Raw genomic sequence first — 15,992 nt, 5'->3', positions numbered from 1 at the left:
GCATTAATGATCCCACAGTCTCGTCCTTGAACATGGAAGTGAAAGAGCATCAGTATAAAGATCTTAAACTGTGCCATTACAGAGACATATCTCGTGGAAAAGAGAAGTCTCCATTTAATGTTTCCACGAATGGAATTCTTAGATACCGAAACAGGCTATGTGTGCCGAATGTGGCAGAATTGCGCCAACAAATTCTAGAAGAAGCACATTGTTCTCGGTATTCCATTCACCCATGTACCACCAAAATGGTGGGATGGCATGAAGAGAGACATAGCCGAATTTGTAGCACAGTGTCCAAATTGCCAACAAGTAAAAGTTGAACATCAGAAGCCAGGAGGCTTATTGCAAGCAATAGAAATTCCTACTTGGAAATGGGAAGTAATCAACATGGATTTTATTGTGGGGTTTCCTCGTTCTCGAGGCAAGTATGATTCGATATGGGTGATTGTGGACAGACTCACAAAAGCAGCCCATTTTCTTCCTGTCAAAACCACATACTCAGCAGAAGATTATGCGAGGTTGTATCTCAAGGAAATTGTGCGACTCCATGGTGTTCCATTATCCATCATCACAGACAGAGGAGCACAATTTACAGCCAAGTTCTGGAAGTCTTTTCAAGAGGGTCTAGGTACCCAAGTGAAGCTTAGCACGGCATTCCACCCACAGACTGATGGGCAAGCCGAACGCACTATTCAAACCTTGGAAGATATGCTACGAGCGTGCGTGCTGGATTTCGGTGGAAGTTGGGACGATCATTTGCCGCTAATAGAATTTACGTATAACAATAGTTACCATACCAGTATTCAAATGGCTCCATATGAAGCTTTGTATGGAAGAAAATGTAGATCCCCAATCGGATGGTTCGAAATAGGGGAAGCACAACTGGTAGGCCCTGAATTGATTCAGCAAGCGGTGGAAAAGGTTAAGGTGATCCGAGATCGGTTGCTGACAGCCCAAAGTCGCCAAAAGTATTATGCAGACAATCGCCGACGAGAATTGGAATTTCAGGTTGATAATTGGGTATTTTTGAAAGTGTCGCCAATGAAAGGGGTGATGAGATTTGGCAATATAGGGAATTTAAGTCCTAGATATATTGGACCCTATAAAATTATCCGCAAGGTGGGTCATGTCGCCTATGAATTGGACTTGCCTTCGGAGCTTGAATCAGTCCATCCAGTCTTCCATGTTTCGATGCTCTGCAAGTGTATTGGAGATCCCACAAAGATTGTCCTGATAGATAATGTGCAAGTGACAGAAAAGCTAACCTATAAAGAGGTAGCTTCAGTTAAAGTCTTGTGGCGAAACAATAACCGAGAAGAAATAAATTGGGAAGCGGAAGAGAGTATGAAGTCCGAGCACCCACATTTATTTCAACCCCCAGGAGAGATTCAAGATGAAACGCCAACGATATAAGGTATATATGCATACTTTTCATGCTTTTGGTCGTGTGTGGCCATAGACATGTTGATACTGTGATGTAGCCCTGTGATGCAATGATATTATGGGTTGATATGACAGGATGGTAGTGCCATAGTACAGGGGAAACTCGGACGAAATTCTTCTAGAATCCCGATGACTTAACATTCGAGGACGAATGTTCCAAAAGGGGGGAAGAATATTGCACCTCGGAAATTTCCCCATGAACGTACAATGCATAGGCTAGCGAAGAAGATGGGCATACGATGTTTTAATCAAAAGGGAATGACGTTTGACGACCCTAAGTAAGATTTCAGAGGTAATGGGAACAAGAGATAGGTTATGCTCCACAATGACTAATTATAGGTTTTGAAGACGTGAAAGTTGCAGATTTGCACTTTTGCCCAGTCGATCGTAAAATGAAATACGGACCGTAAAGTGGTATGCGGCCCGTAAACTACCATGTCGTATTTCAGCATACAAAACTTCAACTTTCTGTAAAATGTTCAAATGGTTAAATACGACTTGGAATACGAACCGTAAATTGAAATACAGCCCGTAAACTGCGATCGTAAATCACCATGATCCCCAGCACACCTTTCTGGTTCTATTATGCTTAAATACGACCACGAAAAATGGCCCGTACACTAGAATACGGACCGTAAACTGGGTTTACGACCACTGTGCACTTCAACTACTGTTCATTCCGGATCAGATTTTAAGTCATTAAAAGGAGACCCAAGCTCATTGAATTCATTTCACTTCCACGATACTTCTCTCTAGAAACCTCTAGAATACTCTCCACTCTTCATTACAAGAAAATCAAAGGAAATCCATGGTCAATAACACCAAATCCATGAGACAAAGTGTATGAAACCTAGCTAAAGTTCGTCTCTCTCTAGAAAACCCAAAGGAAGTGAAGTAGGGTTTTGGTGCTAGAGGAGTAATTCCATTCAAGGCTTGTTCAACCATCATCTAAGGTAAGTTTTATGACTATACCATGTTGTTTAAGGTATTGGAAGGGTAAGATACTTGAATTGTATAAAGACATAGGAAATGAGTCATTAGTGAGTGAATAGTGTTATGGTTAAATGGCAGTTGGGTTGAATCATGAATGTTGGAGTGTTGTGATTATGAATACGTTATAAATGACATTTAGACCATGAAATGAGTATTATATATGAGGAAACGCGATAGTAAGCTATAACCATAAATGTGGAGAAATTGAAGAGAAATGGTGGATTGTGGCTAATGTATATAAATGCTGATTGTTGATTGTAATATTGTGAATGTTGTTGTGAGCGTGTGGGAGTTGATATAGAATATGGGAAAGGTGGTATAAACAAAGGAAGTGCTGCCCAATTTTCCCTAGAAATAGTAGCGCGTTCTTATAGTCGAATTAACTAACGTTAGTGCGAATTCTCTCTTGAAGGTAGAAACATGATATCGAAGGAGGACAAGCAAGCGATAGCTTAGTTAAACGTCAAAGGCATGTGAGGCTAGTCCTTTCTTTCTAATGGCATGAATCTTTTAGCATGATTTTCTTTCCTCTTCGTGAGTTCCTATATTCCGGATAGCTAAAAGCCCATATCTATGAGTGGCAATATAAGATAAGAGATATGATATGATGATTCTACAATGTTAATGATGTTATTTATTGCTTACACTCACCTTATGTGCTAGTTCCTTCAAGGTGAGGCAGGATGCCAATAATTGCTCCATAATGAAATCGGGGGATCACGACCTTAGTCATCCCGATAAAGTAAAGTTGTTCATAAGCCTTATGCATGTATTATGAAAAGTATGTTACGATAAGCATATTATGATGAGCATGTATGATGATGATGATATAACACCGCGCCTATTTGGCCGGGCAGTCACCGCTAAGGCGGGCAGCAATACTGTTGCACCTCAGAAATTTCTCTGTGAACGTACAATGAATAGACCAACGAAGAGTATGAGTGTACGATGTTTTACTAGGAAGGGGATGACTACTTATGAGTTTTGAAAATGCGAAAGTTGCAAATTTGCACTTCGGCCCAGTTGGTCGTAAAGTAGAATACGGCTCGTAAAGTGGTTTACGGACCGTAAACTGCTATCGTCCTCCAATATACAAAATTTCAACTTTCTGCCAAATGTCTAAATGGTTAAATACGACTCATAATACGGACCGTAAATCGAAATACGTCCCGTAAACTGTGACTGTAAACCACCATGACCTCCAACAAACCTTTCTGGTTCTGTTATTCTTAAATACGGTCGTGAAGGACGGACCGTAAACCAGAATACGGCCCGTAAACTGGGTTTATGGCCACTGTGCACTTCGACTACTGTTCATAAAAATCAGATTTTAAGTTAAGTATAAGGGACCCTTTTTCATTCCATTCATTTCATTTCCACTCCACACTTTAAGAAACATCTAGAATACTCTCTAATATTCATCCACAAGAAAAGCAAAGGAAAATCAAGATCCACAACACCAAATCCATGAAATCAAGAGTGTGAAACTCATCAAAGTTCATCTACACCAAGAAATTGCAAAGGAAATGAAGTAGGGTTTTTGGTATAAAAGAGTATTGCTACTCAAGGCTTGTTCCTGCTGCATCTAAGGTAAGTTTTATGACTTTCTCATGATGATTGAAGTATTTATACGTTAAAACACTTGGATTATAGAAGAGTGTAGTAAATGGGTCATAAAATGTGAATAGTGCCTTAGTTGAATGATAGTTGGATTAAATTATAAATGTTGATGAGTTAGGAGTATAAATATGCTATAAATGACGTGTAGACCATGAAATAGGGGTGATGTATGAGAAAATGTGATGATGAGCTAAAACCCATAAATGTGGAGAAATTGGAGAAAAATGGTGGAAAGTGGTAAATGTAGATAAATGACGACTGTTGATACGATATTGCAAGTGTTGTTGTGAATGTTTGGTAGTTGAAATGAAACATGGGAAAAGTAGTAGAAACAAATGAGATGCTGCCTAATTTTCCCTAGAAATAGTAGCGCGTTCTTCTCGTCGATTGACTAACAATGGTACGAATTCTCTCTTGAAGGTAGAGACGTGATATCAAAGGAAATCAAGCAGACGATAGCATAGTTAAACGACAAAGGTATGTGAGGCTTATCTTTTCTTTCAAAAGGCATGAATCCTTCAAGTCTTGTATAATCCTTCTACAAAACGAAGCCTATGAGTCCTTCAATATATTGAATTACATATGAATATGATGGTGATGATAATGAGCTAGAGTATAGCGATTCAAGAAATTGTGGCATGATGTTCCTATAACGCTAATGATGTTATCTTTGTTAACACTCGCCTTATGTCCTATTTCCTTCAAGGCGAGGCACGACACTCATAAACGTTCATAATATAATCGGGGGTTCACGACCTTACGTCACCCCGACATAGTGTGGTTGCCCTTAAGGATTAACGTATGCTCTTAATGCTAATATACGATATGTCTATAAGATGATTGACAATGCTAGTTTGTAATATGATGATTATATGTATAAGATACCAAGAAATGATAAGATGATGCTATGTTATGAGATGTGTTATGATTGATTTTGTGATGATAAGGTTCCACCGTGCCTATTTGGCCGGGCATGTCATCGCGAATGCGGGCTGCGTATGATTCCATTGCGCCTATATGGCCGGGCATGTCACCGCTAATGCGGGCTGCTATGTTTACACCGAGCCTAGAGGGTCGGGCATGATCACCACTAGTGGGCGATATATGAGGACTACCCGGACGCGGGTAATGATGCGGAGTACGATGTGACGATGTACGTGATAAAGTATGTGATGATGTATGTGATGATGAATGTGATGATATATGAGATATGACAAAACACATACTATGATGATGTAAAATATATGTAAAAAGTATGTTGCTTATAACACTCAAGCAGGTTATATCTTTTCTTATGATTCATGATGCTTCTATGACATTGTTCATTTCATTCCTGTCTTATATACTCAATACAATGTTCGTACTGACGTCCGTTTTATTTGGACGCTGTGTTCATGCCCACAGGTCGACAGGGAGGAGATCTTGCTCCGGACTCTTAGAAGCTGTTAGTTGACTGAAAGCACTCCCTTGTACCGGAGGTGCTTATGATGAATCTTTTGTGTACAGTTGTATGTGTAATCCAGTAGAGGCTCGTAGATACTCAATATGGGGTATGTGGTTTCACGACGTGGATATTGTGTAAATGTATTGATATATGTTATTGAATAAAAGCATTATGTTTTGTAATGAAAAGTAGTTTCTTTGGTAAAATGAGTATGAAATCGATAAATGATTGTTGAATGAGTCTAAGAAGTAATAGTACGAGCGGTGCTCGGTGGTTAGCCCCGGGTACCCATCGCGGCCCCTAGTTGGGTCATGACATATACTATACACCATAGCCAAATGACATGGGCAGACACCACTAGTGGGCGGCATGAGATGATACCCCGGACGCGGGAGGCCTGAACGCAGGCTAATGTTAGGATTATCACACCGATCTGATGTGGACGGGCAGCTTATACAGTAGCACACCGTTCCTATATAGACGGGCAGTTTATATTTATACATTATGCATATATGATATGATGGTGAGTATGAGTAAGACAGTATGCATTATTCCTTTTATATTTGACAGTCAGATACAGATGTTTCATATTGACATTTCCTTTATATCATTGTCTTATTTCATTGTTCATGCCTCTCATACTTAGTACAATGTTCGTACTGACGTTCGTTTGTTTTTTGACACTATGTTCATGCCCACAGGAAGACAGGGAGGAGAGCTTGACCCAGATTCGTAGTAGCTGTCAGCCAACTGAAAGCACTCCCTTGTTCCAGATGTGCTTGATTATTCTTTTGGTGTATACTCATGTATATGTATTTTGGGCATGACGGGGTCTTGTCCCGTCCTTATGTTTAGCACTCCAGTAGAGGCTCGTAGATGCGCAGTGTGGGTTAGATGGTCTCACAAGATGCTATTATATATATATATATATATATATATATATATATATATATATATATATATATATATATATATATATATATATATATATATATATATATATATATATATATATTATTTTAATGGCCGAGAGGCACATGTATATAAAAGTAATTATGTTTCCACATGAAATATGATTTTCTTACCGTTTGAGTATAAAAGTTGATAAAAGAGCATTAAATGAGAAATATGAGTAGTAGAGCGAGTGGTGCTCGGTGGCTAGCCCCGGGTACCCGTCACGGCCCCTAGCTGGGTCGTGACATCGACAGCCGTCGACGTGTCGACGAGACCGTCGACTGCTCGTTGACCCGCAGCCGCAGGGGTTGTTTTGTCCCACCTATTTATATATATGGAGCCCCCATATTTTATTTCATTATTTTCCACTCCTAAATCAGAGAAAGCCCTAGAATATTTCCTCTCTATAATTTCCATCATATTAGTGGAGATTTTGTAAGATCCGAGCCCCGTAAACCCAAGCTTGTGAAGGGAAAGTTATTCCTAGGGTTTCATTGCAGTTGTTAAGCTTTTGAATTGGATTTGAAGTTTGATTCTTGGTATTCTAGTCCCCTCGGGGTATGTTTATGATTCCTACCTTTGTGTTGAGCTAAGCATCAAGAATTTTGGTGATTTTAAGTAAAGAAATATAGTTAGGGAAGTGGTAAGTTAAATAAGGGTTAAGGTGAGGCCAAGGGTTGTTTTGAGAGAGGATTTGGAATAGACTTGGTTATCTTTTGATATGTAAGAATTGATATTGAGGTTGTGGATATTGTTGTTGACGTTTAAGTTGAATTAGATAGTAAGTGATGTAAATGGGCTAATGATGGCCTATGATATCTTGTTTGTAGACTTACGAGTTCAAGAAGTACATGTTGGATGATTAGATACGCTTCAAGGTATGTTAAGACTGTCCCTTTATTTCTTTTGGCATGATCCTTATTATCTGAACGAACAAGTAAGCAAGCGAGTTCCAAAGACTCTACTCTTAGATAGTACAGGATTCATCGTATCCTTGATTTCCTATGTGTATGTTTATGGCTTCAGGAGATCTTATGTTACCTAGAGTAATCCAGAGTATACCTTTCATGAGTCTTTCATGCATTATATATATGTGTGTATAGCTATTTTCTTACACCGCGCTTGTATGGCCGGGCAGCACCACTACGGTGGGCGGCTTATGGATAATGGGAAGGACACCATGCCTATATGGTCGGGCAGCACAACTAGTGGGCAGCTTATGATATCATCTCGGACACGGGATAATGATGATGTTGATTATTACACCGTGCCTATACGGCCGGGCAGTATACACCGTACCTATATGGTTGGGCAGTTCATTACTTATATAGATGCATATGATTTTTTTAAGAGAGCATGCATATTATACACCGCAGAGCTATCTTCAGTTATATAGAGATTTTCAGATATCCAGTCATACTGATGCATTCATACAGTCAGTTAGCTTATGAGTTTCAAATTCCTGTCATTATTTTTATGTATATGTTACTCTTATGCCTTACATACTCAGTACATTGTCTGTACTGACTCTCCTATTGCTTGGGGGCTGCGTTCATGCCTGTAGGTTCAGGTAGACAAGTAGGCGGCCCAGTTCAGAAGGACTTTCATCCAGCAGTGGTCAGTGCGCTCCACTTGATCCGGAGCGGCAGTTCATTTTGGTATGCTACTTTTAAGATGTAGATATGTATAGGGGTTTGAAGGGCCCCTGTCCCGTCCTTTCTACAGTTTTCTATTCCATTAGAGGTCTGTATATAGTTGTATATAAATGACATGTGACGTAGCCTTTTCGGCTCCTATTCTTTTATGTACAGCATATGTGGCGGCCTAGTCGGCTTGCATCGTTCTTTTCAGTACTTATATATTATGTTGGTGCAGAATTCATGATGTTATCCTTTTCTTGAGTCAGTATATTTTAGATGGAATATTCATTGGCCCTTGTTGTTCAGTGATGTTCAGGTACGAGTATAGGGGTGCTTGGTCATTAGAGGCCAGACACTCATCACGACTCATCGGTTGGGTCATGACAGAAGACAGGAATCTGAAACTCATAAGCTAACTGACTGTATGAATGCATCAGTATGACTGGATATCTAAAAATGTATTTATAACTAAAGATAGCTCTGCGGTGTATAATATGCATGCTTTCTTAAAAAAAATCATATGCCTTTATATAAGTAATGAACTGCCCGACCATATAGGTACGGTGTATACTGCCCGGCCGTATAGGCACGGTGTAATCATATAGGCGCGGTGTAAGAAAATAGCTATACACACACATATATAATGCATGAAAGACTCATGAAAGGTATACTCTGGATTACTCTAGGTAACATAAGATCTCTAGAAGCCATAAACATAAACTTAGGAAACCAAGGATACGGTGAATCCTGTACTATCTAAGAGTAGAGTCTTTGGAACTCGCTCGCTTACTTGTTCATTCAGATAATAAGGATAATGCCCAAATAAATAAAGGGACATAACATAGGCCACCACTAGCCCATTTACATCACTTACTATGTAATTCAACTTAAACATTAACAACAATATCTACAACCTCAATATCAATTCTTACTTATCAAAATATAACCAAGTATATTCCAAACCCTATCTCAAAATAACCCTTGGCCTCACCTTAACCCTTATTTAACTTACCACATCCCTAACTATATTTCTTTACTTAAAATCACAAAAATTCTTGATGCTTAGCTTAACACCAAGGTAGGAATCATAAACATACCTTGAGGGGACTATAATACCAAGAATCAAACTTCAACTCCAATTCCAAAGCTTCACAACTTCAATGAAACCCTAGGAATAACTTTCCCTTCAGAAGCTCGGGTTTACGGGGCTCGGATCTTACCAAATCTCCACTAATATGATGGAAATTATAGAGAGAAAATATTCTAGGGCTTTCTCTGATTTAGGAGTGGAAAATAATGAAATAAAACGTGGGGGCTCCACATATATATATATATATATATATATATATATATATATTTATTTATTTATTTATTTATATATATACATATATAGGTGGGACAAAATAGCCCCTGCGGTTACTGGTCGACAAGCAAGTCAACAGTCCCGTCGACACGTCGACGACCATCGACTTGCACCGTCCATTTACCACTTGAGATTTAGGGACTGCTGCTAGTTGACGGTGTGAAGGACGCCGTCGTCAACATGTTAACGGGCCGTCCCTTTGCACCGTCAAAATGTACTGAGGCCTGAATCCCTGAGTCGCCCTGGTTCTCGTCGTTTCAATTCGTTTCACTTCTAATCCTATCGTATTGCAAAAAATGCATACTTAGACTTTGGTACATGCGAGGTAAAGCACTTAATCTCTCAAAACTCGGGTACGATAGGAAACATTCGTCCTCGAATGTTCATACAAGTCATGAGTTATAAACATTTTAGCAGAGTCTCCCCTGTAAATGTACCAACCCAACATTTACATAGCAACCCAAAATAATGCCACACAGGGCCACATGCTAAAATATACAACACCATGGCCTCACACGACCAATCACAATAACTATAAATGAAATCAATACCTGGGGAGGGGTGATGCCTCAGACTGAGCCTCCTGAGATGACGAAAATAAATAGCTATATTTAGCCTTCATTTTCTTTTCCACTTCCCAATTAATTTCTTCAATACTATTATTTCTCCACAGAACTTTAACGGAAGCCATATCCTTAGTTCGCAATCGAAGAACTTCTCTATCCAATATAGCCACAGTAACTTCTTCATATGATAACTGCTCGGTCACTTGGATATCATCTACTAGTACAATTCTCAGGGATCTCTTATACACTTATGAAGCATAGACACATAGAATACTGGATGTATAGACTCCAACTCAGAAGGCAGTTCTAGCTTGTATGTTACTTTACCCACTATACGAACAATATTATATTGCCCAATATATCGAGGGCTCAACTTACCATTCTTACCAAATCTCATCACTCTCTTCATAGGTGAGATCTTCAGGAAAACCCAATCTCCTACCTCAAGCTCTAACTTGCATCGCTGATTATCTGCATAGGATTTCTGTCGACTTTGTGCTGCTAGTAACCTTTCTCGAATCACCTTTACCTTGTCGACTGCTTGCTGTATCAAATCTGGGCCTACTAACTAATTTTCTCCCGCATCGAACCATCCTATAGTCGATCTCCATCTCCGCCCATACAAAATCTCATAAGGAGCCATCTGGATATTGGAATGATAACTGTTATTATATGCAAACTTAATAAGAGGAAAATGATCATCCCAACTACCTCAAAAATCAATCACACAAGTTCTTAGCATATCGTCAAGTGTCTGGATAGTACGCTCCGCTTGTGCATCTGTCTGCGGATGAAATGCAGTACTAAGACTCATCTGAGTCCCTAATCCATTCTGAAAAGATTTCCAGAAGTTAGCTGTAAACTGCGCTCCTCTATTTGAAATCATGGTTGTAGGAACACCATGAAGTCGTACAATCTCTTTAAGATAAAGCTTCGCATAATCTTCAGCTGAATAAGTAGTTCTGACATGTAGGAAATGGGATAACTTTGTAAGCCTATCAACTATGACCCATATTTAGTCATACTTCCGCTGAGTGCGGGCAAACCTGTAATGAAATCCATATTGATTATTTCCCATTTCTATGTCGGAATCTCCATAGCCTGTAATAAACCTCCGGCCTTCTGGTGCTCTATCTTGCTGACAATTAGGACACTAGGCAATAAAGTTTTTTGTTATATCTCTTTTCATACCATCCCACCAATAAACTTCCTTGAGGTCATGATACATCTTTCTCGTGCCCGGATGAATAGAATAGCAAGAATAATGTGCTTCTCCCATAATCTGCTGACGAAGTCCTACAACATTAGGAATGCACAATCTACCTCGATACCTGAGTACTCCATCTCCTGTGATCACAAAAGGTGTCTTTTCTTTATGAGGAGTTGTATCCCGATAATGAACTAAAACAGGATCTTCGTACTGGTGTTCCTTTATCTCCGCTGCCAAAGATGACACCGCTGTGTCTTGAACCGTAATTCCTGCATCACCCGAATCTAACAGCCGGACTCCAATGCTAGCTAATCAATGAACTTCCGAGACTAGTTCTATCTTCTCTGGTTGCAAATATAACAGGCTACCCATGAATTTACGACTAAGAGCAACAACTACTACATTAGCCTTCCCAGTATGGTACAGAATATCAACATCATAATCTTTCAGCAACTCTAGCCATTGCCTCTAACGTAGATTCAAGTCCTTCTGCTTAAAGACGTACTGGGGACTCTTGTGATCAGTATAGATATCAACATGAACACCGTATAAGTAGTGTCTCCACATCTTCAAAGCATGGATCACCGCAGCTAACTCAAGATCATGGGTTGGGTAATTCTTCTCATGCTTCTTCAACTGTCTGGAGGCATAAGCAACAACCTTACCATGTTGCATTAACACACATGCCAATCCAATACCTAAAGCATCACAATATACCACATAGCCATCTGTTCCCTCTAGAAGAGTCAACACGGGTGTTGAAGTCAACTTATCCTTCAATATCTGAAAACTCCACTCACATACATTTGTCCACTGGAATTTAGCTGATTTTTAAGTCAGCTTGGTCAATGGGGCTGAAAGAGAAGAAAATCCTTCCATAAATCTTCTATAATATCCCGCTAGGCCCAAGAAATTACGTCTCTCCGTTGGTGTCGTGGGCCTTGGCCAATTCTTCACAGCTTCAATCTTTTGAGTATCCACTCTAATGCCTTCATCTGAAATAATGTGACCAAGAAAAGTCACAAAGTTCAATCAGAAGTCACACTTGGAAAACTTCACTTATAATTCTCTATCTCGAACAACTCCAAGCACTGCACGTAGATGATCCGCATGCTCAGCCTCTGTTGAAGAATAAACCAGAATGTCATCTATGAACACAATCACAAACACGTCTAGAAAGGTCTGAATACATGATTCATCAAATCCATGAATACAGCTGGAGCATTAGTTAATCCGAATGACATAACCCGAAACTTATAGTGCCCATTTCTAGTCCAGAATGCTGTCTTTGGAATGTCTTCCTCTTTCACCCTAACCTAATGATACCCTGATCTCAAGTCGATCTTCGCTAAAAATTTAGCACCCTGCAGCTGGTCAAATAAATCATCAATCCTCGGAAGCGGATACCTATTATTTATAGTCACTTTATTCAATTGTTGATAATCAATACACATTCGCAAAGAGCCATCCTTCTTTCTTACAAATAATACTAGCGCTCCCCACAGCGATGTACTGGGCCTAATAAAGCCCTTCTCGAGTAAATCCTGCAATTTCTCCTTCAATTCTTTCAACTGCGCGGGTGCGATTCTGTAAGGAGGAATATATATTGGCTGAGTACCTGGAAATAGATCAATAATAAAATCAATCTCCCGCTCTGGCGGAATGCCTGTGAGCTCATTTGAAAAGACCTCTAGAAATTCATTGACCACAGGGACAGACTGAAGGGTCGGTGAATCTGCTTGCATATCCTAAACTCGAACTAGGTGATAAATATAACCCTTCCTGATCATCTTTCTTGCCTTGAGGTAGGAAATAAACTTACCCCTCAGCGAAGCAGCATTACCCTTCTAGGACTGGCTCGTCAGAAAATTGGAATTGAACTATCTTTGTTCTGCAATCAATATTAGCATAACAGGAATCCAACCAATCCATGCCCATAATAACATCGAAATCAATCAACTCTGCCAGGGTATGGAGATTACAAACTAAATCATTACACGTTTTTGATATATCTTCCTAGCTATGACTGGATCACCAACTGGCTTAGATAGCTCAAACGGTTTGATCGACTCAAGCTCTATTCAAAACTTGCCAGCAATAAGTTGAGTAACATATGATAAGGTGGAACCTGGATCAATCAGTGCATATACATCATAGGAGGAGACTGACAATATACCTGTAACAACATCAGGATATGTCTCATGATCTTGTTTACCGGCTAGTGCATAGACGCGGTGCTGAGGCCCACTCGAGCTAGATGCTCCACTCCTCCCTCTACTACGTCCTACTGGTGTCTGGGAAACTTTCCCTGAAGGGCGTACTGATGAAGAAGAACCAGCTACGGACCCTATAGGCTGAACAATGTCTGCACCCCCTCTTGATGGACACTCCCTCATCACATGACCTGGCTGGCCACAAGCATAACAGGCATCTAATCCCAATCGACACTGTCTATAGTGTAATCTACCACACTGGGCACACCGCGGTACCGGTGGTCTCTGGCCTGACTCTAGTCTACGCTGAGAACTTGATGCTCTAAATCTCTGGCCTGCTCCGGAATAAGAAGACCGATCAAATCTAGGGCGAGGAAACAGCGGAGGTGCACTCCCTGCTGAATGAAATGGTTATCGAGAATGCTGCTGTCTCTATCCTCCCCTGAACTCACCAGCAATATCTAAAGATCTGGCCCTCTTACCATGACCCTGGTCACGCTCCTGTCCTCCGTTGACGCTTATGGTCATCTAGATTCTGTGCATATGCTTGTCTACGGGAAATATCCATACCTGGCTGTAACACAGCTGTCGTACACTCATCTATCAAGTGTGGCCCTAGACCAGCCACGAAAAGATGAACTTGATCTTCCATCTCAGCCACCATAGCTGGAGCATATCTAGCTAATGAATCGAAGTATACACTATACTCCTGAACACTCATGTTGCCCTGCTCAATAAGCAAGAATCTATCTGGTCGGGCCCGTCACACTTCTGGTGGTAAATAATGGCGAATAAAAGCGTCTGAAAACTCTCACCAAACAGATGGAGGGGAATTCTCTCACCTAGATAGCCCCCATGCCAGACACCACTGCACCAAAACATCACGGAGCCTGTAAGAAGCCAACTTCACTCACTCAACCTCATCGGCGTGAATAACTCTCAAAGTCCTCTGCATAATATTAATAAAGTCATGAGGGTCCATATTTTGCTTCAACACGGAGAACTATGGAGGATCTAGCCTAAGAAAAGTCTTAACCCTCACACTACCAGCTTGGTCTACTTGATAAACACCAACTCCCTGCCACTGACCCTGAGCAGCTACCAATGTAGTCAATAACTGTTACACCTCGGAAAATTTTCCGTTGATGCACAGTGAATAGACTAACGAAGAGCATGAAGTTTACGGTATTTCAATAAGTAAGGAATGACATTTGATGACCCTAATTAATATTTCAAAGGCATTCGAGGTAAGAGGAGAATGTTTTCCAAGAGAAGGCAAGGCATACGATATGTATCGGAAAAGATTACGAGTAACAAGTTAATAATGATTAATGATGCTTTGGAGAATAGTTATAACGTCCCTTACATTGTTAATAAGGTGATAAACAAGTTTCAAGAAGGTTCCACAAGGATTGGAGATCAAACGAGTCGACGAGAATGAGTTCGGAAGAACTAGGCATCATACGGCCCAACATACTGGCCGTATAAATTGTATTGGTTGTATGTTTGGCCGTATAAGCAGCCCAGATGGTCAGCCTCAATGGACCAAATCTACGGCCAGGCATACAGTCAGTGAAATTTATACGGACCGTATGTTGGTCCATAGAAAATAGTCGGGACAGATTTGTGTATTATTAATAAGGGGTCCAAGTCATTTCATTTCATTTCCCCTTCCCTCCCCTTCTCTCTAAAAAATTTCTCCACACTTCTCCTACAAGAATTGAAGGGATATTAGTGAACAACTTCATCAAACCAAGAGAATCAAGTGTAAGAAACCCATTAAAGTTCATCCAAGACAAGGAATCCAAGTGAAGGTGAAACTAGGATTTTGCTCAAGTGAAGTGTTTGCACCCAAGGGTCATTCCTACACCATCTAAGGTAATTTTTACGGTATTTCCATGTTGTTTAAGGTATTGAGAAGTTGAAAGACTTGGATTGTAGAAGAATATAGAAAATGGGTCATGAATGTGGGAATAGTGTCATTTTTGAGTAATAGCTTGGATTGAGTCATGATTCTTGATATGTTGTGATTATGGCTATGTTATAAATGAGGTTACTAACATGGGATGGACATTGTATATGAATGAATGTAATAGTGTGCTATGATCATGGATGTGGATGATTGGAAGTGAATTGAGAAGTAAGGATAATGTAGGTGAATTAAGACTATTATTATGATGTTGTGAATGTTATTATTGATGTTTGGGAGTTGATATATGACATGGAGGAAGTCGTATAAATAAAGGAGATGCTGTCCAATTTTCTCTATCTTTAATCATGTATGCTAAGCTATCGATTTTCTAATAATACTATAACTCTAATGAAGGTAGAAACGTGAGCATTGAAGGAGAACGTGCAAGTGGTAGAATAGTTGAATGGAAAGGTATGTAAGGCTAACCCTTCTTTCATAAGGCATGGTTCTTTGGCCAAATATCTATTCGTCTATGAGCCTATGATGTCCTCCAAATGATTCTACATTTGAAAGCTACTAAGCTCATGATTCTCGATATGATATGATTGTACTAAATTCCGTATATGATGAGTAA

The 15,992-nt window shown here is 40.0% G+C and overlaps 1 protein-coding gene across 1 annotated transcript; it reads right to left on the bottom strand.

The window, feature by feature from the left end:
* Positions 1-13,218: 13,218 nt before the first annotated feature.
* Positions 13,219-14,167, bottom strand: LOC132630948 (uncharacterized). The gene is made up of 3 exons (XM_060346526.1): positions 14,017-14,167; positions 13,410-13,841; positions 13,219-13,310 (listed from the first exon to the last, which is right to left on the bottom strand). The coding sequence occupies exons 1-3, from the start codon at positions 14,165-14,167 to the stop codon at positions 13,219-13,221; spliced, it is 675 nt and encodes a 224-aa protein (XP_060202509.1).
* Between the last annotated feature and the right edge of the window lie 1,825 nt (positions 14,168-15,992).

Source organism: Lycium barbarum, chromosome 3, assembly GCF_019175385.1.
Source record: "Lycium barbarum isolate Lr01 chromosome 3, ASM1917538v2, whole genome shotgun sequence".
Lineage (NCBI taxonomy): Eukaryota > Viridiplantae > Streptophyta > Magnoliopsida > Solanales > Solanaceae > Lycium > Lycium barbarum.
This window is presented reverse-complemented; position numbering and strand designations above follow the sequence as displayed.

Bases quoted from the DNA above. Each gene is read 5' to 3' on its own strand.
- LOC132630948 (XM_060346526.1), bottom strand. From the start codon at position 14,167: ATGAGTGTTCAGGAGTATAGTGTATACTTCGATTCATTAGCTAGATAT. The intron at 13,842-14,016 runs GTATGGATATTT...TTCATTCAGCAG, and splicing joins GACAGCTGTGTTACAGCCAG to GGAGTGCACCTCCGCTGTTT. The intron at 13,311-13,409 runs GTATATTGTCAG...AGTTTTGAATAG, and splicing joins ATATCCTGATGTTGTTACAG to AGCTTGAGTCGATCAAACCG.